Raw genomic sequence first — 16145 nt, 5'->3', positions numbered from 1 at the left:
GAGAGAGAGAGAGAGAGAGAGAGAGAGAGAGAGAGAGAGAGAGCTGCATTTGTTCTAAAGGTGAATCTCTTTCCTGTTTGTTCCAGGCTAGATGGCCTCTGAAGTCACTTTTAACTCTGAGATACAGCATCAGGATGACTGACCATGCAGTCCAGAATGGACAAAGTCAAGTGTAGACAGAAGGGGACTAACCAACTGGGTGAAGAGATGGGAGTCTGGGAAACAGAGGTCCCAGAGCAGGCCCAGAAGATGACAAGGTGCAACAGATGAAGGGGCAAGTGGGGCGGGGCAGAGAATGACAAGTTTTAGGCCTTAGAGGTAGAATCCAATGCTGAGGGACAATCATGCAGGGGCAGCTAGGTGGTGCAGTGTATAGAGCTCTGGACCTGGAGTCAGGAAGACTCATCTTTGTGAGTTCAAGTCTGGTCTTAGACATTTACTAGCTGGGTGACCCTGGGCAAGTCACTGTATCCTGTTTGCCTCAGTTTCCTCATCTGTAAAATGAGCTGGGGAAGGAAATGGCCGACCAGTCCAGGATCTTTGCCAAGAAAAGCCAGCTCATGAGGAGCTGGTCATGACTGAACCAATTGAACGATTAGTTATGCAATGAGTGGAGATGAAGGACTGCAGGGCCAGGTGCTGATGAGTCGTCATTGTAAATACTGGTGTCAAAAGAGATTATAGCAGGAAATGACAGCTAGCCTTTGGAGAAGGTAATTACAGCCAGTTATTATAGCAGGGCAGAGGGGAAATGTGAGCATGGTGCTGAAGTCCCTGGGACTGGTAGGCATGGGCTGTGGAAGTCAGCAAGGAACATGGGGAGCATCCCCAGGGGTGGGGAGTTGAGCGGGGGAGGGGGGGTGTGAACCTCCAGGCTGGAAATAAGGAAGGCAGCAACAGGTGCAGAAAAATGGCCCCAAATCACAGTCCCCCAGGGGAGAGTTGGAAGGGACCTCAAACCCAGCCCTCTCCTGACAGGACTCATGGTTCCAGCAGGCTTGACAAGTTGCCAGATGTAAACTCCTCCAGCTGCCATTTAAAGCTCTTCCCAACCTGGCCTTTCATTACCTCCCCAGCCTCTTTACCCATAGCTCCCATCACACACCTGATGGTCAGCCATGACAGCTTCCTTGCTGGCTCTCGGGAGAGATGCTCCATTTCTGGACCTACACAGGCTGACCTCTCTCTCTGTGACTCTCTCCCTCCCCATCTCTGGTTCCCTTTAGGACTCAACTCAAAAGCCACTTTTGCCCAGGTGCCAAAGCCTTCCACTCATGTCTACTTTTTATGTATCTTATATATACACCAGTGTGCAAGGTGGGGTGGGGAGGGGAGGACTGGCCCAGGATCCCACTCCTTGAAGCTGTGGTCTGGGCATGCTCTACCTCCTGCCCACACGCAGGTGGTGTGCCTGGCCCATCCAGAAATGCTGGTCCCTTCTGGAACACCACTTATTCCATCCAATTCCCCACAGGCACCAGAGACTCTCCTTGCTCCTGGCACCGTGGGGTCATGGGGTCATGGGGTCATGGTCACGTTCAGGAAACACCTGATGATTGGTTGTTGTCCTCTTTCCTACAGTATCTGAACCCCGCCCTGATTTTTTCCAGGGTAAAGGAATCTGATGGAAGGGGGCTGGGGTGAATGAAGGTGGGTGAGGAGGTAACAGCAAGGTCCAGAATCACAGAACCCATGGGATGGAAGGGCCCTCAGGAACCCAGCCCGCAGTAAGAATCCTCTCGGGGGATCCACCCACATTCTGCTTGAAGGCTTCCAGTGAGTGGGAGCCCAACTACCCTCCCCCAGAGCCATGACTCCCTCTTCCAGTCACACCAAGTATAACCTCCAGATCCCGCTAAGACCCTCTAGAATCTGCCCCCCGCTGACCTCTCCCTCCTCGTCTCAAGGCTGCCTGGTCTAACCGCCTCAGTGACTGACCGCCCTCACTCGCCTTTCGCTTTCTCCCTTCTCCATGCCTCTGTGCACACAGCTTCTTCTCTCCCATTCTGGGAGCAGATCAATAGACTCCGCCTCCCACCGTCGCCCCGTTAAGCTCCCCGCCTTCCTTCAAGGCCCAAGGGGTTTAGAGGTGAACATCCACCCTGTCCGGTGCCAGCTTTCAGATTCCTCAATCACTGCCGCAGCCCCCAGGACCGCAGGGCACTGGGGTAAATCCACCAGCCGGGTCCTATTTCCCACTGCTCAGCTGGAAGGTCGAAAGCAACGGAGGATGCAGCCCTGCCCTGGCCCCTTTGCTTTCCATGTCCCGGGTCCGACCACCACACTGCGCCCCATGAGTCTGTGTCTGGGGGCTCCAGGCAGACGACGCTGCGGACGATTCATAAATGCAAGGGGCCGCGGATTTGAAGCCCCAACCCCTGGGATCCAGTCCTGGCTCTGCCTTTCTGGACTGTGACCTCGAGCTGCCTTTCGTCTCTGAAATGAAGGGACTGACCCAGATGTAGGATGATGATGGAGAGACAGTCACCGAGGTCACTTTCAGCTCCAAAGCCTGTGGCCCTCTTTGAGCCATTAATGCCTAATGCTCTGACCCTCCCACTTGAGGGCATTGGGGGGATATGGGTCCTCCGCTCCAGTGCTGTGACCCTTCAGCCACCTCACTTGCAGGACGCGTGAGGGGACAGCTTCGGTGGCTGATGAAACTCTCCCCCGCCCCATAGTGGCCGCCCTTGAAAGCTCTGCACGCCTTGACCGCCTATCAGTTATTGTTGGATTGAATGTTGGTCCCCAGGGATGCAGCCCATCCCGAGACTCCTTGGACCTGCGCAGGGCAGAACAGGAACCCTCTAGACTCAGCAACAGCCTTTGACGGTGCTGGGATTGAGCCAACCTACCTCTCCCTGGGGCTGGGATCCCCCTCAGCAAACAATTATTAAGCTTCCCAAATGTGCCAGGGCTTGTCATGTCCTCTCCGTGACTTGGCCACTCCCTCACACGCTAGGTGACACTCTGACCTGCGTTAAGAGAGGGTGTTTTCTCCCTGGGAGCTCCCTAGATCAGGAAATCCTAGGACTAGACCCCCTCCCTACCCCTGTCCCTAACTCTACCCCACACCTATTCAAAAAGGAAGAACTTCAGAAACAAAGCCCCGGAGCCCCCAACAAACAGTCCTGCCCTCAAGAAGCTTATGTTCAAAGAGGCAGCTGGAGTGGCATGTGGGACTGGACCTAGAGTCGAGAAGATTGGAGTTCAAGTCCAGACACTTAGTAGCTATATGACCCTGGACAAGTCACCTAACCTTTGTTTGCCTTAGTTTCCTGTCTGTAAAATTGGGAACAATAACTGCATTCCCCCTCCCAGGGCTGTTGTGAGGTCAAATGATGGAATGTTTGTAAAACCCTTGGCACATGTATGTGTTATATATATTCTTATTGTTGTTATTATAATTACCAGGGAGTTTCCCCTCCCCCAGACAGGCTGGAACCTGGATAATAGACCCATAGTCCCTCCCTAAGCCTGAAGTCAAAGCTTTCCCAGCTCAGTAAGGCCTGTTGGGGCTGGCACTCCAAAGGGTGCAGCCTAGGCAGTAGGCACTCCTTTGTAAAAATAGTGATTTTTGCTTCTCCACAAAAGGCATGTGAGCTCCCCTTTGCTGACAGTGGGAGAGAGAAAGAATCTAGATCTGATCCCAAGTTCTAACATGGCCTGGGCCCTTTGGATGGGATGCTGGTTCAAGGCCTCAGGCCGAGGCCAAGGTTGCTTTCTGGAGCCGTGGTCTTGATGTCACAAGGGCCAAGAGCTTGGGCCAGAGGTCCTCCTACCAAACATCTAATTACAAAGCTCTAAGGAGCTGTGGGACCTCAACATCGGAAAGGCCCTCAGAGGCCTGTGGTTGCCCCATAGAACAGAAGCTGTTTGAAGGCAGGGGCTACTTCGGTCTTTGAAGGTCCAGGCTTTAGTACAGTGCCTGGCATACGGTAGGTGCTTAATAAATGCTTGGTTATGAATTGATTGGTGCTGTCCAGCCTGAACCTGAATGAGAGACTCCTCTACAATATATCTGGGAAGGGCTCAGTTGGTTGGCAGCTAGATCATACATTGGACAGAACCTGGGGCCTGCAGTCAGGAAGCCTCAGTTTCCTCATCTGTAAAAATGGGGTAAATTATAGCACCTCTCTCCTAGGGCTGTTGAGAGGATCGAAGGAAATAAGTTGTGTGAAGTGCTTTATAAATCTGAAAGCATCGCACAAGTGCTTGTTGTTACTATGACTGTTATTTTTATTAATTGCACAGCCTGAATCTGCCCCACCTCTTGGTCCTGTCTGTGTCTGAGTCTCCTCCACAGGGGCTGCCCTTCCGAGTCCTCAAGACCCCGGACTCGACCCCCTAAGCCTTCTCTGACTTCTCCAGCAGTCCTCCTGTGGCAGCATTTCTCAATGTCCAAACTACCCCATTTCCTTCCTGAAAGGTGGAATCCAAGTGAAGGAAACTCACAAGCCACTATCCACCATGTTTGCTCATTAACAAAAAGTGGAAAAGGGGGTTTTGTTTACAGAAGATCAGTGGGGCCCGGGAGCCAGCTGAAACAGGCACTCAAGAGAGCTGATGATTAAATGTTCAGAGTGAATGTTACACTTCACATATCAGCAAAGACATTGAATCGGGCCACGATTTGATGTTTTGGTGATTGTCAAGATTTAAGAAAGTAATACAATATTAAAACTCATCAAGATAAAAATACTAATAATTAATAGTGCTGAAATATTAGCAATTATTAATAGTAATTAAAAGAGTCACGGGTACTTTTTCTCAGAGATAGTTGTTAAATATTTTTCAGAACATCCTACAGAGGCTCACCCCAAACTCTAGGACCTGGGGGCACAGCAGTGATTAATGTGGTAGGATTGCACACCATCTATCCCACCCTCCCTCCCGGGATCATGCTTCAAATCCTACAAAAATATCAGCTGAGATTTTGACATCTCTAGGGGAAAAGACCATTCCAGGATCTCACCATCATTCACTGTCACAAGGCTCTTTCTCAAGAATACCCTAAATCCTTACTAGTGTAGTAAGAGGGCAGCATAGGACAGCAGACCTGATGTCTCTAGACCTGTCTCCATTTCCTCCTCAGTAAACAATGTAAGGATTATTTCTGCTTAATATGAAAATTTTATGTTTCTTTGTTTTTTTTCTCTTTGTCCCAGTGGATGGGGTACAAGAAATGTTTAATAACTGAAAAATAGACATTTTCTTTTAAAAAATAACAAAATGAGAGCTTTTGACTAGCTGGCCTCTGTCTAGCGTCCCTAAGAGATCTATATGTGCGGCCCTGGGATCTGCATCGGCCAAATCGGAGCACTCCAAAGTGGCCAGGAGGCCACGTGACAAAACCACCCGAATTCATGCCTTGGGAAATATTGGCTTCTGAATTAGATGATTCCCAGGAAGAGAGAGCTAAGGGAGTGAAGAAACGTGTCCTAACAATGGGAACCCAAGAGAACTGGAGCAGGAGATTCGACCTCGGAAGGCAGTGAGTGGCCAGTCAGGGAATGTCTTCAAGCAGAGCTGGCCGTCCTACCCTAGGAGAGGATTCTGGTTAGGGTATGGGCTGGACTTGATGTCGCTTCCAAATCTGAGGCATTTAAATGTTTGACTTTGGCTGTGGATGGTTTGAAGAAATGAGTCAGCAGTGAGTAGCTGGGGAGGAGATGGACTGATTCCAGAGTGGGAGAGCGAGGGAAATACACAGAAATCCCCCGGGTGGGGGGTACCCCTCACTCACAATTCTGACAGGCTTTCACGGGGCTGCAGAATAGCGGGCTCTCTTTCAAGTGAGAAAATTAAATAAATTCTAAATATTCATGTAAATTTAAAACAGTGCATTTGGGGGCAGCTGGGAGGCACAGTGTAGGATAGAGCTCTGGGCCTAGAGTCAGGATTCAAATCCTGCATCCGATGCTTATGAGCTGTGTGACCCTGGGCAAGTCACTGAACATCTCTTTGCCTCAGTTTCCTCATCTGTAAATCAGATATAATAATAACACCAACCCCCCAGGGGTTTGTGAGGATCAAGTGGAATAATAATTGTAAAGAGCTTAGTCAGTGCCTGGTACATAGGAAAAGCGTCTAGATATTCCTTTAAATATTAAATATTAATCCCACCAAAGATGCACCTGAGCCCACATGTGCATTGTGCACACACACACACGCATGCACGAATGCTCACACACGTACACAAACACACACTCACACTTGTGTGCACACACTCACATGCACACACATGCATGCACACATGCTCACACACGTACACAAACACACACTCATACTTGTGCACACACTCACATGCACACACACGCACGCGCACACACACACACACACACCCACACACCGCTTGAAGGGGACCACACAGTAATACACTAATAGCTCTCCTTTATGTAACACTCTAAGATTCCCAAAGCTAGGACTGAACATATATTGTCTCATTTGGTCCTCAAATTGTTACAACGCCCGTGAGGTGGGTGTTTTTATAATCTCCATTTTATGGAGGAAGAAATTAAGGCTGAAGGGTTAAGTCATTATAAGAGATAGCGTTCATATAGTCCTGGGAGTCCAAAACAACTTACAAATAGTATCTTGCTAAGTGTCTGCTGTTGGTGTCCCTGGGTCCCGCTGTGGTGGTCTGCCCACTGCACCCCTTAGCTGACCCAAGACTGAGAAAGTCATGATAGATTTATTCTGCTCTGTTGTGAAGGGGGGCAGGGAGCAGGTAGGAGTAATGGAGCTGGGAATGGTTGTTAAGGGGCAAACGTCCATTCAGATCAGGACAAAGAAAAACTCAGCTTGAAGTTCAGAATCCCCTAAAAGCAGACCTGGCTGCCCCTGAAGGAAGTGGATCCTGCCTTGCTGGAGGTCTTTAAGCCGAGTAGGGATGTGCTGGGTATGTGGTAGAGAAGATTTTCATTCAGATGTGGGCAGGGCTAGCTAAGGGCTCTCTCTGCCCTGACAGCGTGTTTACAGGGGCCACCTAGATAAACAGTACCTTACTTCAACAATTCCACAAAATTGTGCTGTCTTCCCAGTGCCTTAACCCAAAGGGAGGATGTTAATGGTGGTCTAAGCAGTCAAAGCTCCTGAATCTCGGGATGTAGGCTGCTGCCTAAAGCCAGCCCTTCCCAGGGTGCTCCCCATCCCAAAGGATCTAGGTCTAATCTTCAGGTTGGTTGGAAGGGAGACTTCTGGGAGAATTTGTCCCCAGTTGGCAGAGGCAGGAGAGGGCGGCAGTCCTCTACTACAAATGATGAGAAACTCTGTCCCTCTCTCCAGAGAAGACATCCAAGGTCATGTAAGTGGGGCACGCCCTGCTTTTTGGCCCCTCTCCCTTGTGAGAGTGTTTACTTGGCAAAGGGTCCCTCCAGCACTGGGAGTGGCCCAAAATCTCTGGTCTGAGGCCAGAAATTAGGGGCTGACCCTTGCCTTCCATTAGCAAACCTTGCAATGGTTTTAACACAGCAGTCTAAGGAACAAGGAGACAGGAGGTGCTTGCCCAGTGGGCACAGCAGTCTGTGAGGTTCAAGTCCTGGCTCTGACTCCAATTCCCTGGGTGACCTTGGGCAAGTCACTGAAGTTCTCTGACCTTCGGTGTCTTCTTCAGTCACTCACTTTCTGTGCCTCACAGGGTCTTTGTGAGGGAAGAGCTTTCATGAGTATGGCTGGGCTGTGGCTATGAGGTTCTCACATCATCCTTGAGCTCCTTGGAGAAGAGAGCAGATGGTCTGACGGCACACCTAATCCCCTCCCTCCTTCATTCCAAAGTCTATTGAGGACTCACTGACATCACTGAATCCTAGGTTTAGGACTGAAGGGACGATTGAGGTGGTCAGGTCTGACCCCTGGTATTATGTCTGAGGAAATCGAGGCTCCCAGAGGCAGGCGACTTCCCCAGAGTCACACAGGGACACAGCCCAGGGCCGTCTTCCAGGGTCCTGCTGCACCCTCTCTCCCATGCGGGGCAGGACCCGGCAGGCGCTGGGTGTTCAGGGGCTGAGGGAGGGCAGGTAGACTAAGAAGTGGAACAAACTCTCCACCAGTTCTCCCCATTCCCCTGGCCACCGCAGGACTCCCACCGACCTCCTCCCAGACCCATCTTCGGCACTGGCTCCTGCTGACCATGGGCTCCTGCTCTCTCTCCCATGCTTCTCCTCCGGTCTCTCCGGTCACCGTCTTAGCCTGTAGCCCTCTCCCTACGCATCAGTGCCCTCTCAGGCAACCAGCTTGGACCCTATTCTCTTCTCTTCATTGGCCTCAAATATCCAGATGGCCAGTGCCTCGTGGGCCCCTACACCTGGGCAGGGTCCAGTCACCAAATCACCGCTGAGTGAGCACCTTCCCAGGTCTGCAAGTGAATCAAACCAATACTGCCCTTGGTACTGGGAAGACTGCGCCAGCCTGCTGCCCCGCGCCTCTGCTCAGCATCCCTGTGACCTTAGAATGGAGAACGGGTGGAGAGCGTTACCCATCCCTTTACCTGTGTCAGTGGGGTGGGACCCGAGTGCCCAGAGAGGGCCTGGAGTCAGAAATCAGCCTCAGACAATTCCTAGCTGTGTGACCCTGGGCAGATCACATAACCACTGCCTGATTCAGTTTCCACAACTGTCAGATGGGGATAGTAAGAGCCCCTGCTTCCCAGGGCTGTTGTGAGGATCAAAGAAGACACTATGTGTAGTGTTTAGCTCAGGGCCTGGCACAGAGCAAGGACTCTATAAAGGTCAGTTATTATCATCGTTTGTAATAGAATGTAAGCTTCTTTCAGACAGGAGCTGTCCTTTGCTGTTCTGTTTGTGTCCCCAGCACTTAGTCAATAGTCAACAAGCATTTAGTATGCGCTTACTATGTGCTAGTAGGAGCCAGGGGGCTCATAGTGCACATCGAGCTGGGTCTGGAGTCAGGAAGACTCATCTACCTGAGTTCAAATCTGGCCTCAGACCTTACTAGCTGTGTGACCCTGGGCAAGTCACTTCACCCTGTCTACCTCAGTTTCCTCATCTGTAAAATGAGCTGGAGAAGAAAATGGCAAACACTCCAGCATCTCTGCCAAGAAAACCCCAAATGAGGTCACAAATCATTAGATGCAATTGAAAAATGTTACAGCCACAGAGTGTCTGGATATTGATTGGCACAGTGCATGGCATATACTCTGCCCTTAGTGACTTCTCCTTTATTTTGTCCTTTTTTCCTTAGCCACATGCATGGCTGCCATCATAGCCTCCCACACCCATCTCACTAGCCTAGACCTCTCTTAGCGTCCACTCCCACATCTTCAGCCTCTTCCTGGAAACTTCCCCCAGGATTTCCCCTGGTCACTTCAGACTCGCAGTGACCCAGCCCCAGCCCTGCCCACTCTAACCTCCACCGTGCCTGTTGATGGCCCCTCCACTCTCCCATGGCCCTGCCCAGGCTCAGTCTTTGACTCACCTTTGAATCTTTTCCCTTGTTACCCTGTATGTTTAATTAGCTTCCAAAATCTGTCTGGGCCAGCACCCATCCTTATCTGTCCCATCTTCCCCTCCGCCTGCCCATACATTAACCTAGTCCCATTACCTTTCATCTGGGCAACTGCAATGGCCTCTGAACTGATCTGTTCTCATCATTACCTTGCTCAACGACCTTCAATAATTCCCACTATTTGGGGAAAAATCTCCTTCTCAGCCTCTCATTCAAGGACTGCCCCCTCCCCAGTCCAGCTCCAGCCTCCCTTCCCAGCTTCATTTCACATTTTTCTCCTTCATGCACAGGTAGACTGCAGCCAGTCTGGACAGTCTGCAACTCTTACACCTCATCCCATTTCCATTTTTCCTCCAAGCCCAAGGACAGATTCCTTCTGCATCTCTTCCTATACAAATTTTTCTACAAGCCAAAACTTGGGGGCTTCTTCCTTCCTCTATGAAGCCTTCCCAGGGTCCCCCAGCTAGAAGTACCTCTTTCAGCCCCAATCTTGCAGCCCTCAGCTGATAAATGAGGGGTCAGAGTAGTTGACCTCTGAGGTTCTTTCTAGTTTTAAAGCTATGAGCCTAGGATTCTATGGCTTTTCCTGGACACGTCTAAATTTGTAGCTTGTATACTGGAAATCTGTGAACTTAATTTATCCTCCTCCTAGACTGTACAAGGGCAAAGATTATGTGACATCTTACATCTGCGTGCCTCTCGTAGCTGAGCATGGGATACTGACTGTAGCTGATGCTTCAACAATATTTGCTGAATGGACCCTGACCTCACAAAGCTTAAGAGTCATATAGAAAGATAAACAAAAACACAAGAGAGGGGGGCAGCTAGGTAGCATAGTGAATAGAGCACCAGCCCTAAAGTCAGGAGGACCTGAGTTCAAATGTGACCTCAGACATTTGACATTTACTAGTTGTGTGACTTTGAGCAAGTCACTTAACCCCAATTGCCTTGCCTCCCCCTCCAACCCCACCTGCAAAAAAAGACAAGAGGCATCATAGGAAAGCAGATACCAAAAGCCATACGTGGGAGAAAGTGACTCGGCTGAGTTGAGAGGAGCGAGGAATCCCGGTGTGCTGGGGCACTTTTCAGATGCTCTCAACCCCCCACAAGTGACCTGTCCCATGCATATCACACCCATCAACCCAGAGAAGTCCAACACTGCAGGTCAGAGGAGGGGAAGGTCAAGGGGTGGGTACATTTCTGCCCCATTTATAACAGTCAATGTTTGGTAGCTTTTCCCTGTAAAGGAAGACAACAGTGGACAGCACACAATGGAGTGTCTGAATCAGATGAACAGCTAACACGATTCCAGAGTGGGATGGGCTGGTGGGGAAGGCAGGGGCGCCCTCGCTGGCATGGACAGCAGCCAAGGCAGGATGCCCCGTGTCAGAGACATCCTGTGTGGGCAAAGGTCTGAGGAGATAGTTGCTGATTCTGAGCTTTTAAATGTTTCTGTGGTTGCAGAAAGTCACAGTCTTCCACATCTGGACAGGGAATTTCAGAAACCGAGTGTTTCTCAGATATTTGTGAATAATATAAAAGTGGGAAAAGGTTCTACAGTGTGGAGAACAATGAACAAGAACAAGGAAACAATCCGAGCTTTTCGATTCACAAGCCCGACAGGCATCATAACCAGGTCTTTGGGTCAGGCCCAGAGAGAAACAAAGGACCTTAGATTCCACAGGTCACCTGGTCCAACTCCCTCCTTATACAAGTGAGGAGACAAAGGTGCTTAACGCAGCATTCAAACTCAAGTGTCCTAATTCCAGAGGCAGAGCTCATTCCACCAGGAGTCATGGTGCTCGGAGTCAGGAAGACCTGAGTTCAAATCCTGCTACAGACACTTAGTAGCTATGTGACCCTGGGCAAGTCACTTGAACTCTGTCTGCATCCATTTCTTCATCTAAAAATTGGAATAATAGTAGCATCTCTCTCACTGAGGTGTGAGGGTCAGATGAGATGACAGATGTAAAAAGTCTTTCACAAAGTTTGAAACATTATATGGACATCAGTCACAAGAGGGACAAGGCCTAGATGTCCTGAACTGGCTAATCTGGGGATGTAAAACAGTTATCTGGATTGACACCCACAAGCTGATGGGAGAAGATGTAGGCAGCGTACACCCAAAAAGACGAGGTTCCTTCCTCAGAGAAACAGAGGCAGCAGGGCATAGTGGAGTCTTGCAGTCAACTGGGTTCAAATCCTGTGCAACCCTGGGCATGCCATTGCTGTAAGCAAAGCTCTAATACTTAACACTCTAAGTTGTAGAGAGAGCTGAGATGCTTCAGTAGATGGAGTTTTCTCTGTTATGAGTGTCCTCTACCAGTCCCTCTTCCTATCATTCCTCAAATTTAGCAATTGGATTGCCCATGGCACATACTTGGCCCAATAGATCACTTACTTGAATCCCCCCCCACATCTTCTTGAGAAGCAATTGTCAACTGTCATAAATCTAAATGACCAAAGAACAGTTTTCTAAAGATGAAATAGGAACTATTAACAACTATACAAAAGTGTGCTTCAAATTGTTAATAATGAGAGAAATGCAAAGTAAAACAACTTTGAGCTTTCAATTTACACCCAGAAAAATGGCACAGATAGATGAAAGAGTGAGTCACTGCTCCAACAGGACATGTATGCCAATACATTGTTGGTGGAATTGCAAATTGATTAAAAGATCATATACTAGGAGTTAATAGGAACATAGAAGGCTATTGAGTCCTATTCCCTTAAAGCACTATATTCATATGCTCTCCCTCCCTCCGTCTCTCTCTCTCTCTCTCTCTCTCTCTCTCTCTCTCTCTCTCTCTCCGTATAGAGTGTCAAGATATGAGACACCCTGTTTTCCAGACCTAAGCAAGCTGTACATAGCAACAATCCTCTGCACTCACCTTCTGGACGATCTCATCCTCTAGCAAAATCATATAATCATTGTATGGCTCTGACCAGCACTAGGTGTTCTCTGAGCTTGGGACCAGAACCTGCTACATCCATGTTCCGGTCATGAAGCCCTGCTATGAATCAAGCTCGTCTCGTTGCTGCTGTTCCCCATTTTCAGAGCTACAGTTCATTGCATAGCCACTAGTACAAGTATTAAGATCTGCCTGCCCTAAAGGAGATCACCTTACTGGGGGTGGAGCCCCAAAATACGTCATGAATGTGCCTCCTTGTTTGTAAGTTGTTTCCCTCACTTTGAAATTAAACTTCTGCTTGATTCCTGACTCTCCTGTCTCTAGCCTGCTGTGTTCAGCTCCAGTCATCCACAGATTAGAGGCTGGTTTAGTCCAGTTGACAATATGTGTGTGTTTGTATGTATGTGTATATGTGTATACATGTGTGTATAATACACATATGTGTATATATGTGTATACATATATATATATATATATTATGTGTGTGTAGTAGTAGCAGCAGCAGCAGGAGCAGTAATAGTACTTGTAGTAAATATCTGAAGTGAGATTTGAACCCAGATGTTTCTGACTCCCAGTATAGGAATCCTAACCCCTATGTCAGCCTAGAAAATAATTCAGAGCTATTCAAGAAAAAAGGCACTAAACTTTCCCCCTCTTACCCAGTGATCCCCTCACTGGGGATCCACACCCCAAGCAGGTTCAAAGGAAGAAAGGGAAATCTCTCACATGCCCAATTATCGGTAGCAACGTTTCTGCAGTAACAACCAGGCTGGAATGAAGGGGGCTATTGGGCGATTGGAGGACTGAAGAAATGGCAACCTCTGAACACAATGGAATAGGACCGCACTTAAAGAAGTGGTAAATATGAGAAATCCAGAGAAACACAGGAAGGAACCTCGTATGAACTGATCAGAGTAGAGAGATTAGAGCCACGAGAACAATATGCACAGGGTCTTCAATATCATAAATAAACAATGAACTCTGGAGAACCCCAGAACTGAGCGCGATGACAATGATCAGAAGATAGGTGATGAAATAGACTTCTCTCTTCTTGGAAGAGAGATGGGGGGGGGGGGGCTACAGGTGGAGAATGCTGCACACACTGTTGGAAATGGGCACTGTGTTTGTTGGTTCTGTTTAGGGGTCTTTTCTTGTTAAATATAAAGGGGGGCATCTTCCTTAGGGGAGAAGCTGTCTACCTGGAAATAACTCTGATGTCAACCACAGGCCTCAGCAAAAAAAAAAAACCTTCCTTCAAGTTTCATTTTTTTATGTGGTGTCTCTCCATTTAGACTCAATCTTCCTAAAGGGGAATACTTTATTCCACCACGGGTGCTCCTGGTGCCCACCCGAGGTCTTGTTAAGGGTGTCCAGTGGCATCCTCTGTGGATGGAGGATGTTTGGGAAGATAACACAAACAAAAAGGGACAGGCAGGTACATTCTGTCCACTGAATGAAGGACTCCCAAAGTCAAAAACGGGGCCCCTGGGAGAATTGAAGAAAGGATCTCTCTTCGGCGCTACTGAAGTAGAAAACTGCCCTTCCCCAAGTGGCCCAGCCAGGCCCACACTTGGAATTCCTTGCTTCCTCGGCCCAGTCGGGTCCCCCACAACCCTCAGAGTCGCACCAGGGCTGCTGTTTCCATTGCTGAATGAACTGTGCACCAGATGATACTCTTGGCAAAAAGAAAAAAAAGAGCAGTCATGCAGTGGGGCACAGAAGAGAGACAAAGAAACCGCAGCCCTACATCCGGTAAATCCAGGCTTGGAAAATGAGCCCCCGGCCCCATCCCAAGCAGGAACCTCGGAGTCTGGATGCAGACCCAAGCAGACCATTGTCTCTCTCTCTCTTTTTCCTTCTCCTGGTTTTTCCCTTTTGTTCTGATTCTCTTTCACAACATGACTAATGTAGAAATTCATTTAATGTATAGCCCTATATCAGATTGCATGCTACCTTGGGGAGGAGGGAAGGGAGAGAGAGGGAATTTAGAACCCAAAATCTTATAAAAGTAAATATTTAAAATAAAAATAAACTAATAAAAAAGAAAAGAAAGAAAAAAAAGTAAGAAAGTGAGCCCCAGTGTCTGGAGGAAGACTCCAGAGCCTAATGGGGCTTCTCTCCAGCAATGTGGCCTAACTGGTTGGGGAAGTGGCTGAGGCTGGGCAGGGGGGACGGGGAGTCTTTTTTTTTTTTCCCTCTTCTGCTGTCTCTCCTTCAAAGTTGTCCTTGGGATGTTACTTATTTACGTTTAGTCCATTTTGCATTACTGAAAGTTAACTGGTATTTCAGAAAAGGTTATATAAATGCAGTGATTAAGCAATTCAAATAGGAGAGGCTGCTTCCGGTGCTACAAGGAGTGAGGATGCTGGCTCCCACCTAGAGAATTTCTGCACCCCAAGGGCTCCTCCCTCTTTTTTAAGGCATTGTTAGGGAAAAGGGCCGGATTGTATGTAAACATTGAGGCTCCCCAAACCAGAACAGGCAGCCCCAATGCTCAGAGGGAAGACGATGAGTTCAGGCAAGCCTCTAGGTGACAGGTCACCACTGCAGGACATATTTGAATACTGGAGAAAGTCCCCATGACCCCCTTCTCCCACTTTGCCCCTAGACTTCTGGTATTGAGAACAAACACCCAGAAATCTGGAGTTGGCAGAGACGGAATGATCCTCGGCCACATTCAGGTGACAAAACTTAGGATGAGAGGGATCACTAATCAGGAGATGAACACATCCGATCCAACCTGCATTTGACAAATGTGGAAACTGAGTCGCAGAGAGAGGTGAAGTGGTTCCAAGGTCCCACGAGCAGTAAGTGGGAAAAGATCCTAGTATGTTAAGGTCCATGGATAAATTTCAGGTGGTCTATAAACTTGGCTAGAGAGGGGGATCATCTTTTAATTTTCATTTACCTCTAAACTGAATTTAGCACTTTTTTTCGATTGTGAATACGGGCATCATTCTAAGAAGGGCTGCCTAAGTTTCACCTAAATACAAACATGACACACACAGAAAAGGCTTCAGGGCCCCTGTCTCCTTCAATATCCCTTCTCTCGGCAGAGAAGGAGACTGAGGCTCGGAGAAGTAACTGTCACTCCGACATTTTACATAGGCAGTCATTGGCAGAGGTGAGACTGGAACCTGCACACTCTGGCTCCCGGGCCAGCCTCTCCTCCTGCATTTCCCACTCCCGGAATGAACAGAAAAACAGAGCTGACTTCGCCGAGCTCACACAGGTAGGAGCTTGTTGGTTCCTAAACTTACTTCCCCTTTTTCTTTAGTTGAGTAACACAATCAAGGAGTCAAGTAATTTCCTATTGTAAAAAGTAACAAGATGGGCAAAAATACAAAGGAGGCTTTTTGTCAAATCAGAGATTAATTTACAAAGTAAAAAGAGTGAGGGGAGAACATGGAAAGGAGAATGCCCACCGCAGGGGCATTGATGGACGGAGGGGAAAGAAGGATCACAGCGAGATCTTACCTCAGAATACAGGATGCCCATGGTGCTGGCTCTCGGCAGCCTCCTGAAGAGCCCCCGGCTGCCTTCAGCTCTCCTCCAGCTGTCCTTGGGCTGGCCTCCTTTTTCCTCCAATTCACATTCAAAGTCCCCCGGCAGAGATCGATCCCAGGCAACTGGAAGACGAGCAAAGGCACTAGGTCCTTGCTTCCGTCACCCCGTGCCCGAGTGCTTTCCCAATCCCGGCGCACGCCCTTCACCGCCCAGCCCAGGAAAAGCCAGCGGTAGCTCACCACTGAGCACACAAGCCTTTCG

General features: G+C 48.8%; 1 protein-coding gene across 2 annotated transcripts in view; it reads right to left on the bottom strand.

Moving 5' to 3' along the window:
- Positions 1-16145, bottom strand: part of ANKRD22 (ankyrin repeat domain 22) — a 30181-nt gene extending 14036 nt beyond the window's left edge. For both annotated transcript variants that reach the window (XR_011171060.1, XM_069101766.1), the window contains exon 1: positions 15855-16145. Coding sequence is in view for 1 of the 2 variants with exons in the window: in XM_069101766.1 (XP_068957867.1) it covers positions 15855-15875 (21 nt within the window). In the remaining variant the exon portion in view is untranslated. The remainder of the gene's footprint in view (positions 1-15854) is intronic.

Source organism: Petaurus breviceps, unplaced genomic scaffold (assembly GCF_028583685.1).
Source record: "Petaurus breviceps papuanus isolate PSGF00001 unplaced genomic scaffold, PetGlider_PUasm1.0 490, whole genome shotgun sequence".
Lineage (NCBI taxonomy): Eukaryota > Metazoa > Chordata > Mammalia > Diprotodontia > Petauridae > Petaurus > Petaurus breviceps.
This window is presented reverse-complemented; position numbering and strand designations above follow the sequence as displayed.